The sequence below is a fragment of the Syngnathoides biaculeatus genome, chromosome 16 (genome assembly GCF_019802595.1).
Source record: "Syngnathoides biaculeatus isolate LvHL_M chromosome 16, ASM1980259v1, whole genome shotgun sequence".
Lineage (NCBI taxonomy): Eukaryota > Metazoa > Chordata > Actinopteri > Syngnathiformes > Syngnathidae > Syngnathoides > Syngnathoides biaculeatus.
Window position 1 is genome coordinate 9,987,587 of NC_084655.1, and position 12,908 is coordinate 10,000,494.

The 12,908-nt window shown below is 39.8% G+C and overlaps 1 protein-coding gene across 3 annotated transcripts in view; it reads left to right on the forward strand.

Moving 5' to 3' along the window:
- LOC133514013 (neurabin-2-like) overlaps window positions 1–11,806 on the forward strand; it is a 37,517-nt gene extending 25,711 nt beyond the window's left edge. For 2 of the 3 annotated variants that reach the window (XM_061845218.1, XM_061845219.1), the window contains exons 11-15: window positions 2,281–2,334; window positions 3,498–3,629; window positions 5,191–5,288; window positions 5,363–5,459; window positions 6,322–11,806. In XM_061845218.1, coding sequence (XP_061701202.1) covers window positions 2,281–2,334; window positions 3,498–3,629; window positions 5,191–5,288; window positions 5,363–5,459; window positions 6,322–6,375 — 435 coding nt within the window. In that variant the 3' untranslated portion in view covers window positions 6,376–11,806. Of the gene's footprint in view, window positions 1–101; window positions 536–2,280; window positions 2,335–3,497; window positions 3,630–5,190; window positions 5,289–5,362; window positions 5,460–6,321 lie in introns of those variants that run through there. The other variant, XM_061845220.1, reaches the window with a different exon arrangement.
- Window positions 11,807–12,908: the final 1,102 nt, after the last annotated feature.

Here is a 12,908-nt window from a genome sequence, read left to right on the forward strand (position 1 = left end):
CATTACTCATACGCAGATCTTTTTGCTTTTTGGAAACAAAACATAATGACTGGAGCTAAGTTGGGGACCTGCTCAGCCTCTTCTTCTTGCTCTTTCAATAGACCTCAGTGCTGTCCAGCATGTTGCAACACAACCAGGGAAGTGCAGGCAGGAGACGCAGGAGAGGCACAGCCTCACCTGGATCATGAAGAGTAAATTCATAAATACATCATAAATTATGATTAAATAAATGGATTTTGAATTTTAGTTCTCTGGTCTGTGATTTATATTGATATATATATATTGGTGTGTGTGTGAAAATTGTTGAAATTGCACATTTCTGATTCAAATAAACGGGCAAGACGTGAAGTGAACAGAGAAGAAGAGAGCCATCTTGATGCCGTACATGTGTAAATCCACGTTGCTTCTACTAAGTCAGGGAGTTAACTTAGCTGCTGGTTTGCAGCAGCTCTCATCAGTCATCTTCCACAATGAATTGAATTAATTCAATTCATTTCCCGCGGTCACAGCCTTTCATGGGCATTTGTACAGCTCCTCATTGGACGCATAATTCTTTGGAATTTCTTATCTCGGGGGTGATGCCTCCGTGATCCATATAATTGGCTAGTCGCCACCGTACAACTGTGTACCGTGCAGTAAGTCAAAACAGTCACAGAATAAAAAAAAACAAATGAAGTTGTTGCATGGCCTCTGTGCATTGCAGCTCTTGTCAAAATACTTTTTTTTTTCATTTGATTTGTGATTAAAAAAAAAAAAAATTAAGACGACTTGCAAGTGAATCCAAAATGCGACTGTTTCGTTCCTGGCACTAGCACAATTAAAATACCACCACAGTGGAGGGTGGTGGCGAGTGCCAGTTCAGACGTTCAATGTTTTCAGATGCTTTTTATATGCACTCTTAATTTTCATGTCAGGCTAATATATGAAACATTTGTGTTCCACATTTAGCTTTGCTGATTGCATTCTACTGTAAATAAAAGCACAAAGTGAGACAGGCAGAATTCTGCCTCACAAAGGTGGTCTACCATTACTGGGCAAACGCAGGCAATAGACTGCTGTCTTGAGATTTCCAGAGACCCCTAAAGATTTTACAAAAACTGAATCCAAATTGGTTCATCCCTTTTTCATCCCCATTGGACCATCTTCTTAAGACGCCATTCAGGAGGACGAAACAAACTTGTTGCCGTGCTACTGAGGAAAAATTTTGCTCCAGAGGAAATTTCAACAAGGAGCTGTAGCTAAGCTTGAAAATCTCTCAAAACTGGACTGCTAATTGAAACTCGAAAAGGAAGACAAATGCCAGAGATTAATGTGAGCCTGCTTGGATGAGAGATGAAACATCTTCCAAGACAGCCAGAATACAAAAACCTGTATGAATGAGAATATTAACAGACTGGACAAGAAAGATCTACTTCAAACATCAGGTCAGAAAAATAACAGTTCACCCATTTTTAATGCTAGTAGGCTAATTTAGTGGCAGATGCACGACTATGTTTGGCTCATGCTCAATGTTCCCTCTAATTTTTCATGTGTCTGAGCAAACAAAAGCCCCTGAGCGCTCCGTTTGACCCCTTTGAGCAACATCAGACGTGCACAATCCATTTGAAGGTACCAATACATGTCTTAATAAAACAATTAGACTACAGCATTTACAATCCCATCAGAACACTTTTATTAAGAACTTACAATTGCAAAATTACAAAGAAAATGTCAACAAACGTGAGTTCTTTGAAATTACAGTGGTAACCATACCACACCAAACCACCTATAAACTATGAACTACACATTTCAAAGCCCACTTACAAATTTAAAAAACTCCAAATGATATCCCTGTCTGTTTTCTTGTTGTAAAACTGAATTACTGCTTGAATTAAAAAAAAATTCAAAGGCATAACTTTCGCTACGTCATCTTTCTGGTATACTCGGGTACTTTGCTTTGTACTTTCTCGTCCACTTTCACCGCTTCTTCCATTTAGTCATTGCATGTTAAAATAACATTTCGTCTCGTTACTTTTGTCATTACTGGGTGTGATCCAAATTAGGAATTGTAGAAATGTTAAATTGTTTCAACTAAGACGAAATTGTCCACGTCTGAAACATTCAGAGGGGGAATGGTCGTAAATTGTATTAAAATTGACCGACGAACTGCAGTATTGTGAGGGAGAACTATGTTCCATTGTAGATCAGAACTGTTTCAGGTATTTTATTTTCTCAACTCACTCAAACAAAAGAGAACCTCTCTGTTTACACTCACATCCTACAATCTCCATCTTCTTTCAGCTTCAAATCAAACATGCAGTAACCCAAGCCGAAATCCAGCTGCTGAAGAGGAAGGTGAGAGTCCATTTAAAGTCAACAAAACTTGCAATAGAGCTCGTGCATGTGACGTCACCATTTTCACGGCGCCATATTGCCAGTCAAAAAGAGATGCTCGACAGTGTGTGGGACATTGAACCGGAGCAGAATATTCACAATGCCCGAGAATTGTTGTGCTGTTGATTGTCACAACAGACGAGACAGATATTCAAAGAGGTCATTCTATGGAATACCATCTGAAAAGACCAGAAAAGTTTAATGGATTTCGTCAATTAAACGTGACGTATGGTGCCCAACCAAAATATACACGCCTGTGTAGCGATCGCTTCATATCAGGTAGGAATTATTCTTCTCAATCTCAAATTCTCAAGAAGTATTTATAATGGCAAGTTGGCTCATTTGAGAACAATGCGTATTTTAAAAAAGAGAATAAACAGTCTGTCGCAGCAGAGAGGTTAACGTGTGCCCGCAATCACTTTCGTGTACATTCCGTGGAGACGACTTGGTCCTCTTTTTTTTTTTCTCAATCATAGATAATGAATGCGAGTTTGTGTATATCCAGGGCTCATTATTCAAATATTGGCATGTATATTGAATACTAGCTGAAAAGATAGATGGATTCCGGCAAAGGTTAACGTGTGGCCGAGCGCTTCCGCGTTCACGAGCCGTCAAAACCGTCACTATGTGGGATTTATTCCTGATGAGAACAGATCCAACAACGAAGTATTTGTATGTGTCCAGACTTTTATATACTTTCAAACTTTTCCGTGCGAATCTTGACGACTTACTCACCAGATCCATGTGTAGATCCAGTTGTCCAAGACAAGCGGAAGTGGGTTAACAGTCCAATTTCTTATCGGCGAAAACATCGACTTCGGCGTGAAATACAGGTCCTGTATGCTGAGATTATGTAATTTTTCATGTACCTTCATTTATTTTCACCTTCTAAATGTGTAACGGTATCGGACAGGACTCTGGGCATCGTGCTATAACACATATTTTCGTGTCGTCTCCAACCGACTTAACAGTGAACAATGTTTTGCAAGACCGGCAATATGGCGAGGTAAACAAAAGTCACATGATTTTATGACGTAGGTGCACGAGTTCTATATCTCTTGTACACCAATATACATGCACCTTCATTTGCCAGCTCAACTCTGATAAACTCCCCCCACCCCCAGTTGGCTCATGCAGAGCAGGATAAAGTGCGTTGGCGAATGGAGCGTGCTCAGCTGGAACAAAGCATCCGGGACAGTAAAGAGAGGATGGAGAAACTGGAAGGTTACTGGATGGAGGCTCAGTCGCTGTGTAAGGTAATTCACGAGGGAATTAACGACAATTGACCCCTCCGTACAGGGCACTTAACCACGCCTCCTGAAGTGACATCACGCCACGTGCGCTGACGTAAGACAAACAGTAAAAATGGCAAATAGAATACAATACATTCTGAACTGAAACAGACTCCATGCTTCTGATTTCATTCAAATCAACGCTATATTATAGATTCTAAATCCAATACATTCTTAACTGAGAGAGACGCCATGCTTCTGATTTCATTCAATCATTCACACGTACCAATGTTCTGCTAGCGGAGAACGTCTCATTCATTTATACGAGACGTGTATTAAAAATCAAATTTAGGGCATATCTTCATGCAAACACAGTCTGGTTAAGCTTCTGGCCGCGAGCCAGCAAGAAATCAATACGTTTGTGCAGTCCGATCTTCGCTAAATATCGCTCAACAAAGAATAAGTGTGTCAATCGTTCACACGCAGCGGTGTTATGCTAGCGGAGAACGTCTCATTCATTTATACGAGACGTGTATTAAAAATCAAATTTAAGCATATCTTCGTGCAAACACAGTCTGGTTAAGCTTCTGGCCGCGAGCCAGCAAGAAATCAATACATTTGTGGAGTCTGATCATCGCTAAATATCGCTCAACAAAGAATAAGTGTGTCAATCATTCACACGTAGCAGTGTGATGCTAGCGGAGAACGTCTCATTCATTTATACGAGACGTGTATTAAAAATCAAATTAAGGGCATATCTTCGTGCAAACACAGTCTGGTTAAGCTTCGGCCGCGAGCCAGCAAGAAATCAATACGTTTGTGCAGTCCGATCATAGCTAAATATCGCTCAACAAAGAATAAGTGTGTCAATCGTTCACACGGAGCAGTGTTATGCTAGCGAAGAACTTCGAATTCATTTATACGAGACATGTATTGAAAATCAAATATAGGGCGTACCTTCGTGCAAACATATGTGTTCCGGTTGATATTAGATGGATTTAGTTGATGATGCGGTCTTCCACAAAGTTTGATCCATCGAAGGCATTTTTCGTACTGGGTCTTCGGTTTTGGAAAGGGTACGAATCGAATTCCACCAACTAGCCTTTCAGGATACCTGTCGTCACTATTACAAAGTCCGTGACTACACCTCTTAACCATATTTTTTGTTAAATAACCCAAATACGCGATAAAACGCTAACTAAACCTATACTGGACCATGCAATGTTGTCTGAGAAAATGGTGGGAGCAAAAACGGGCTTTGGTTTATGCAGATCTCTGGCCTCTGATTGGTCAGTGACGTGGATTGCGCAATATCCACGGAGGGGTCAATTCAAAGATTGAAAGATAAAACAGGGATTCTCAAAGTGTGTCAAACGGGCTCCCTCTAGCGGTGAGTGAAATAAGTCACTGGCCAAGTACAGTTAAGTCTTTAATTAAATTAATATTCACTGCCATTAATCTGGAAGAGCTTTTATTTTTAAACATTTATTTAGTTACAGCTGTTATTCATTATTATTTTTATTTATTCAAAATTTCACACGTCTGATTTACTGCCGCTGTATTTATTTTTTATTTATTTTTTTAGGCAGTGGATGAACACTTGAAGGAAACCCAGGCTCAATACCAAACCTTAGAGAGGAAGTACAGCAAAGCCAAGAGAATGATCAAAGAATATCAGCAAAAGTAAGGGCGTGAAATAAACTTGCTTTTTGGGAGTAACGACGACGTTGCTGATGCTCGCATGTTTCCCTTGCAAGGGAGGTTGAGTACTTGAAGAAGGAGGCGGCTCAGCGCCAAGCAGAGGAAGACAGCCAGGTCTCACGCAAAGAGGAGGCAGAACACCTGCAGGAAAAGGTGAATCAAGTGTAAAACTCAGTTGATTCTGTTGCTACTTTTAAGAAAAGCGATGTGCACCTCTGCCTCACAGTCCAGAGTTTCGAGGTTTGAATCTCAGAGTAAGCCTGACTTACGAATGCGTTACAAACGAGTTCCGTTCCTACGCTGGCGACAAAACCCGAATCTCTGCGTAAATCAGAATCAACCCTTTAATACACCCTAAATCTCTAACTGAAAGTCCAAATACACGGACTATACTTCATATTGATGAAATACAAATGCAAATGAAAAAAGAAGATACAGTACTTAACATACACTGGATTTTCCTGAATGAACATTTGGCCGATAGAAAAGCTTTGTTGACCCATATCGTCGGCGTCTCGCCTTTCTCTGACTTTTTCATGATATCCAGCTTTGTTTCCTTCGTAATGGCTTTCCACTTGTCTGCACCCGCATCGCGAGAAGATCCTGCTCTCTGTTTTGGGGCCTTGATGCGAAAAAGGAGGGTGAAAAAGGCGAGGATGCTGATAAAATGATGGCGCGCAAACACAGACAGCCTACAGTACACTATGGGGCTGGAGACAAAATGGCGGACAAGACTCAGGTGTCGTAAAGTCGAAACAGTGAAGTTGAGCACCATGTGATCAGAAGAGGTCAATGGAATGAAGTACAAGTTGCTTCTCAACAAAAAGACTTAAAGAAAAATGGGTTTGGTGCATTCAAACCACTCTAACAAGTACAAATTATCCAAAATTGTACTTGTAACTAAGTAAATGTCGCATTTATGGTCTCACATGACAACACGCTTGTGCTTTCTAGGGACGTGTTGAACTTGAGCACTTTTACTCATCTGAAATTCATTGTGTTGTTTTTTTCCCAGATTACTGACCTGGAGACCCAAGTGGACGCTCTGAAGCCCCCCAAGCCCTCCTAGACCGCTTGCAGCGCCGCTTCCCCTCCATGACGCGAGGACGCGGTGCTCTGCTTTCACACCGACGGACCGTAGTTCAGGCGATCACTGACAGCGGGCAGCCCGAAGCAGACAGAACTTGACAAAGTGCAACGTAGAAGACGACAAGCAGAATGTCGTACAGAGAAGAGCGAGAAACCCCCACCCCCCCACCCCCTGTGCAGGAATCCCAGAATGCACTTTGTGTGAAACCCACAATCTTCCTTGTGTATCCTCCCGGCGACTGTCTTGGCAATCAACGAGGAAAAAACTGGATTCAGCTTCCCTGTACTTGATTTAACGATGATTTGTTTTGTTCTCCCTGTGGTAAAAAGTGTCCTACGGGGAGGATGGAAAGAAGCAGGCTTGTCACTAAGTGCTTTCCAGAGTGACAGAGGATGTGTCGCGGAGGATTGTCGCCGTGCTACTTGTCGACTGCACAAGTTGTTGCTAAACTGCCTGCACTGGAACTAGACTGAATATGCACGGAGAACGAAAGCGATGACGAGAAGTGCCCAGTTTGTCCCAAATTCTGCCCTGTTAGCGACATTGAAAAAAAAGATAAAGACAAGCCCACCACCCTTCGTACAAAACTGAATTTTCAGTCTATTTCTCCATAAACAAAGGAAAGAATCTGCTCATCTGCATTTCGGCTATGGCAGTCCTGTTTTTGTAAATATCGTCAAAGTGTTAACTTAAGCAATGATTTGTGGAGGGTACTAAAATAAAAACCACACACACCCCTGGTGAGGTTTCTTGTGACGGAGGGTAAATAATCGCCTGAGTAATGTAATGGTTTCAAGTTTTTGGGCACCATCTGATACCAATCATTGATACTAAAAAAAAGACATTGAATAAGTCCTCCTCACCATTAGTTGGCGCTACACTGGAGTGGGTTGACAATCGGCCAATCATTGTGTGCACCAGAAAAAAGAATTACGTGTCATTAATTGTCCATCAAAATTACTAAAGGTATTGGTACTCTATCTCGGTGAATACTCAAGAGCAAATACTTGCACTGGTAATGGTATGAAAAAACAAACAAACAAACGAAAAACATCCCCAGTTAGATGAAGTGAAGATTCTGAACACCAGTCCAGGGTGGACCCAAAGAAGATCACCTTTGAACCGAATGATGACAAGCGCTAGAGAAAAAGTATGATGCAGTCTTAATTTGAGGTCTGGAGTCCATCCTTAAATGTTTTACACTGTGCGGTGTTTGGGGTCCAAAAGTGTTCTCAGATTTCCGATGGACAACCGGCTTTTGCAATCCTGAATTCTGTCCCTAACGACCCCTCAAATATTTGGTACTCCCCACCACATTCGTCATAATATCCATTTTACCACCTGTGACTTAATCTGCCGTGGATGACACATTAATTGGAGTCTTTCCTAATTGGCTCCCCCCAACCTGGAAAAAGCAATTATTTATTGTGACCTCACAAAAACCTGCAATTCATCAGGGGTGTGTCAACTTTGCATGTATCCACTGTAGGTCACGTTAGTTATGAGGAAGGCAAGTGCAAAAACCTGACACCTTGCTGTATTCAATGATCCAGTCAAGTTTTTCTTTTTTTTTTTTGGGCTCACTATTCAACAGGCAAACAGGGTCTCAATATGTGCTTATAGAGATTCTGTTTATGTATTAATGTTTTACATTTTGTTTACATAGACATATGTAGACCCCCTTGACTCGGAATCACAAAGATAGAAGGTCAGAGGTCGAGTACAAAGTCATGGGGAGGGGCTAATTCATTTCATTTTGGTAAGACTACTTCGGTAAAATCGCCGTTATTATATTCTGTATAAAATGAGATTTTAAAAAAACATAAAAAGGTCAAACTGATTCGGTAATCTTTAGGTAGCGCTCACGTTTTCATAAAATATTCAATATTCATTCATTCATTAATTATGGACAACAGAGAGGAAAATGCCACCCAGTAGCTCAATTTAGATATTCTCTTAATATTCGATAAAATTCAGTCAGTTGACAGTATTTAAATATTTTACTCGACAAAACCTTTTTTTTTGCTGACTTCAAATCATTTCCAATAAAAGTCAAGCAAAAAAATTATCATATTTATTGGGCACGGTGTAATGTGTCTTTTAAATAAGAAACATTTGAGTAATGTGCCAAATAATGTGTATTTGCATTTTTAAAAAAATGTATGGGCATTAATGGGAATATGGAAATTAATGTCAACTGGAGAGTTGCACTATTTGCAGATTATTAAAAATGTTCATTACATGCAATATGTTTTTTTTACATAACAGTTTTGTGTTTTGGTTAGCCAGTGACGTAACTTCAAACAAATATATAAAGATTAAGTTATAAAAATTAATTTAGTAGATTAAGGTCAATGTAAGTGTCAAGTGTTAGATACAGTATTTCTAAAATTCCCCAGATACATTTTTTTTCATTGTATTTTATTGAACAGCTATAAAAACAAATCAACATAAGATTGGTTATAATATAAAAGGAAAAAGAAAAAAAATATTTCTGTAAATGTCCAATGGGAGTAAATAAAACTCGTTGGGTCCTACCTCTAATTCTGAACTTTGGAAGTTCTTGTAAATTAATTGAAATCACTCCTTTTACAATGGACTTCTTTTGTCATGTTTAAACAAATGTTAGTTCTTGTTTTTTTTTTTTCAATAAAAGGTAGATTATTTCAATGCTGTGAATTAGCCACTGAATAGCGTAAACAGTGTTCAACTACATTACAGTAGAAAGTATGGGAATGAGCTTTAGTTTAAACAGAAGTGTAGTGACAGTATTACAGTAGTTTTAAAAAAATCATTATCCAGACTAAAAAACAGAATTTTTAAACAAACAAACACATGTGTTAATAAATAGTTGACCATTCTTAAATGCTCTTTTTTTTTTCAAGAGAGAATTTAATCGTTGTTGGAGTTGACGGTAACAATGTCATGAATCCATCATCAGGTGGCGCTGGAGCCTAACCGCGCCAATTTTGGGACAGAGACAAACAATTGCGTTCTTAAATATGAGTTTGTTTGGGTTTTTTTTAACATTTTAGTACAAGTCGTCACACACTCCGGGTTTGATTCACGGCATGTTTGGCTTCAGTCGTGTGATTTTGTTGCGGGAGCCCATTCGGCGCGGTGACTTCCGATTTGTTTTGATCGCTCAGACTCCTCCAAACACGTTTTGAACGGTTGCAAGTTGAAGCCCCTGGGTGAAGTTTTCGTAGCACTTGGGATTCTTGTTTCTGGAATTTGGATTATTTTGTGCTACAACAACAGCATTTTTTTAAGCCTCCAATGTCGTGTTGTAGCGAATTTTTCTTCCCCAGACAGCAGATGGCCTCCTCGCGCATCTTTTTTTTTTTTTTTTTGGTCATTATGTATTTGTAAACCGTGTTTAATTGAAGCGCACCTGGAACCTCTTGATCATACTGTGCACAGACAAAAAGATTTCCTGTATGGATGCTGAGATCTTGCACTGGCAACATCGTTTATCTGCTAACTGTATCTGTTTTGGTGAATTTGTACTGGGGGGAGGGGGGGGAGAGAAAAAAAATTCTATTGCTGCACTTGTGCTCCTTGACATGATTTTAGGTTCTCACTCTCTTTAGCCAGGTTTACAATTAATTTGCCTTGTTAGCTCCTTTTGCCTTTAATGTCTTTGCATAGCTTTAATGTATGGAAAACTATTTGAGCATTTTATTCAAAATCCTTGATCTCTAGTACGCTCTGTCCTCATTACTAAGACAATTCACCGCGCTAATAGAATGACTCTCTTACTAATGTTTTTCCACTACTACATGACATTTCTGCACACTAGTAAGAAATCCTGGGCACATTAGAACAACTAAAAATTACTAGTGAGGCAAAACTGTGCAGTACTAACAATACTAGTGAAGGACCAGTGATTAACTAAGAGAATTTTATAATTTCACCAATAGTACTACTACTAGTATAGTACCTTCATTAGTAGGATCAGGGCTGGAGCTAAAAGGGGGCACTTTTTTTTGTCCTGGACAGTAGGCCAGGTGCTTTGGGCACCACTTAAGAGGCTGTGTGAACATGCCTGATCTCAAGGATGTTAACTAGATGCTCCAACAGGTTTTCAAAAACTATTTAAGCTTTTATTTGATGTCCTTGAAAGCCTGTTTAAGGTCCACATTGTACATTCAGTGCACTAGTGGAACAACTACAAAGCATCTCTGTCAACTAGCCAAGTTCCCGGTCATTGTACAACAACTTGGGCATTTTACCGCACTAGGAGAACTAAAATATTGGGTAAAACCAATAGCGGGCATTTTCATGCTAGTTATAAGGTCCAGGAGGCTACTAGTGGATGACATACTAGTTGGATCTGTAGTCATAGTAATGCAGCATGGTGGTTTACTAGTAAAGTTTGTGTAGTATGAGGCCAAAGGTGACAGTAGTAGTGGAAAAAAATACTTTACTAGTCATTTTATATAGTACCCTATTGTCATTCCACTAGTACGTTGAACTGTCTGACTAGTGTGGATGAATAAACTGCATATGAAGAATAGTAAATAAATGCTCAAATGGGTTCCATACCAAACTTTCACAAGCATCCCAAGTCTACCCAGTGTTCATGAAAAGCAAAACAAGGTGTGTTTACAGTTCAAACAAAGGCTTCAATTCCTTTTGATTGTAGTCAGACCGATGCCTTCCTCCATTAACACCCAAAACATGAATGCATCCAATGTTTACCCACTTCATAAAGTGGACCACAGTACAGTATTTGATTCACCGAATGGGTATGCAGGAGCAGGCAGAATGTGTGAAGTGCCTTGCTTAAGGGTTAAGGATGTACCGGACCTGGAACACCGTGGTCCAAAAGGTATTTGGTTCATATTGTGTCTCAATACTCAGGGTGGAAATTAAACTGGAAAACTTGTCCTGGCATCACTATCGAGACTACTGACATCTGCAGTTACACGGCTCCAATAGAGCAGACTGAGGCATTTGAGTGAAAGACAGGAATTGTCATTTACTTCTACTACATTTACTATCCCCAAATGTTCTTTTTTTCATCATAATCATTCCTGTGCTTGGTTTGGAATTAAGTCATGGATTTACGAGATGTGCCATGTAGTTTGCCGAACCAATGGTAGTTCCAAGCTGGTGCCAAACAGTGGGAGTTGGGACAATCTTGACCTCTCTGCCTGGGTCTGTTCTTCAGTGGATGTCAACAATGTTTGTCTGAAGCAACAACTGTTTTTCCGCATTTCAATAAACATGTTGAACCACAACAACGTAAATGTAGTGAACCCTCTGTTCTGTCCTCTTTATAAATGCGCGTGAACAAACAAATGTTTATATTGTCTGTTTGTGAATGAGCGGACTCCGTATTTACATTATGGATGGAGTTGGAGTATATATTTAATCTACGTGGATTGACCCTTGCTTTTGGGAACGTGCCGGATTGAGAACACCAAAAACCTGTGGATAATTGATATCCATTATAATTGGATAGATTTTTTTTTAAACCCAGTGTTGAATATGCATAGGGATAAACTGCCAATAACAAAGGAAGGAAAGAAAAACTAAGAAAAAAACAATGTAAACAAATTTCAAAAATGAGGAGATAACAGCCTTTTGTTTTTAAAATGGCAACCAGAAAATAGAAACAGTTGGAAAACTGTTAGATACTGGGGTCATGTGTTGAGGACAAATATTTATAATTTACATGTATGTAAATGAGGATGGCACGATGCAGAAGCTGGAAAGCGTTGAACTCACAGTTCAGAGGTCCTGGGTTCAATCCCGAACCCACCTGTGTGGAGTTTGCATGTTCTCCCACTGCCTGTGTGGGTTTTCTCCGGGCAGTCCGGTTTCCTCCCACATCCCAAAAACATGCAACATTAATTGGACACTCTAAATTGACCCTCGGTGTGATTTTGAGTGCGGCTGTCTGTCTCCATGTGCCCTGCAATTGGCTGGCAAACAGCTGGGGTAGACTCCATCACTCCCTGCGACCCTTGTGAGGATAAGCGGCTAAGAAAATGGATGGATCGATGTAATGGAGAGACATTATGTGGAAGTGAGAACAAACACAGATTCCCAAGAGACAGACTTATTATAATGCTAAAGGCAAGTGAAGAGTTGTTAGTTAGACTGTGTGCATATTTTAAGATAAACTAAACAAGTGAGAAGGGACACTTTAGTTTCATGTTTATTCAGTTAGTGCTGTAAATAAATACAAGATATTTTTGGCCCACATTTGGCAAAGTGACAAAGACCTGCTTCAGTCAATTAGTGTGCTAGAAAAACTGTGTAAGCTTCCTAGCTTTCTATCTCTTTGATGGAAACGTGATAAGAACGAACTCCATGTGTGTTTGGTCATGATGATGATGATGGCTCAATGACCCTTCACCAGACTAACAACGAGCTTTTACAAATATTGACTCAGGTAGAGGAGTGACATGTCACTTTTCAAAAGGACAAATTGACATCCACGTCATCCCAGAACTTTGAACAGCTTTGTAGTATCGTAGCCATCAAACACAAGGAGGTAT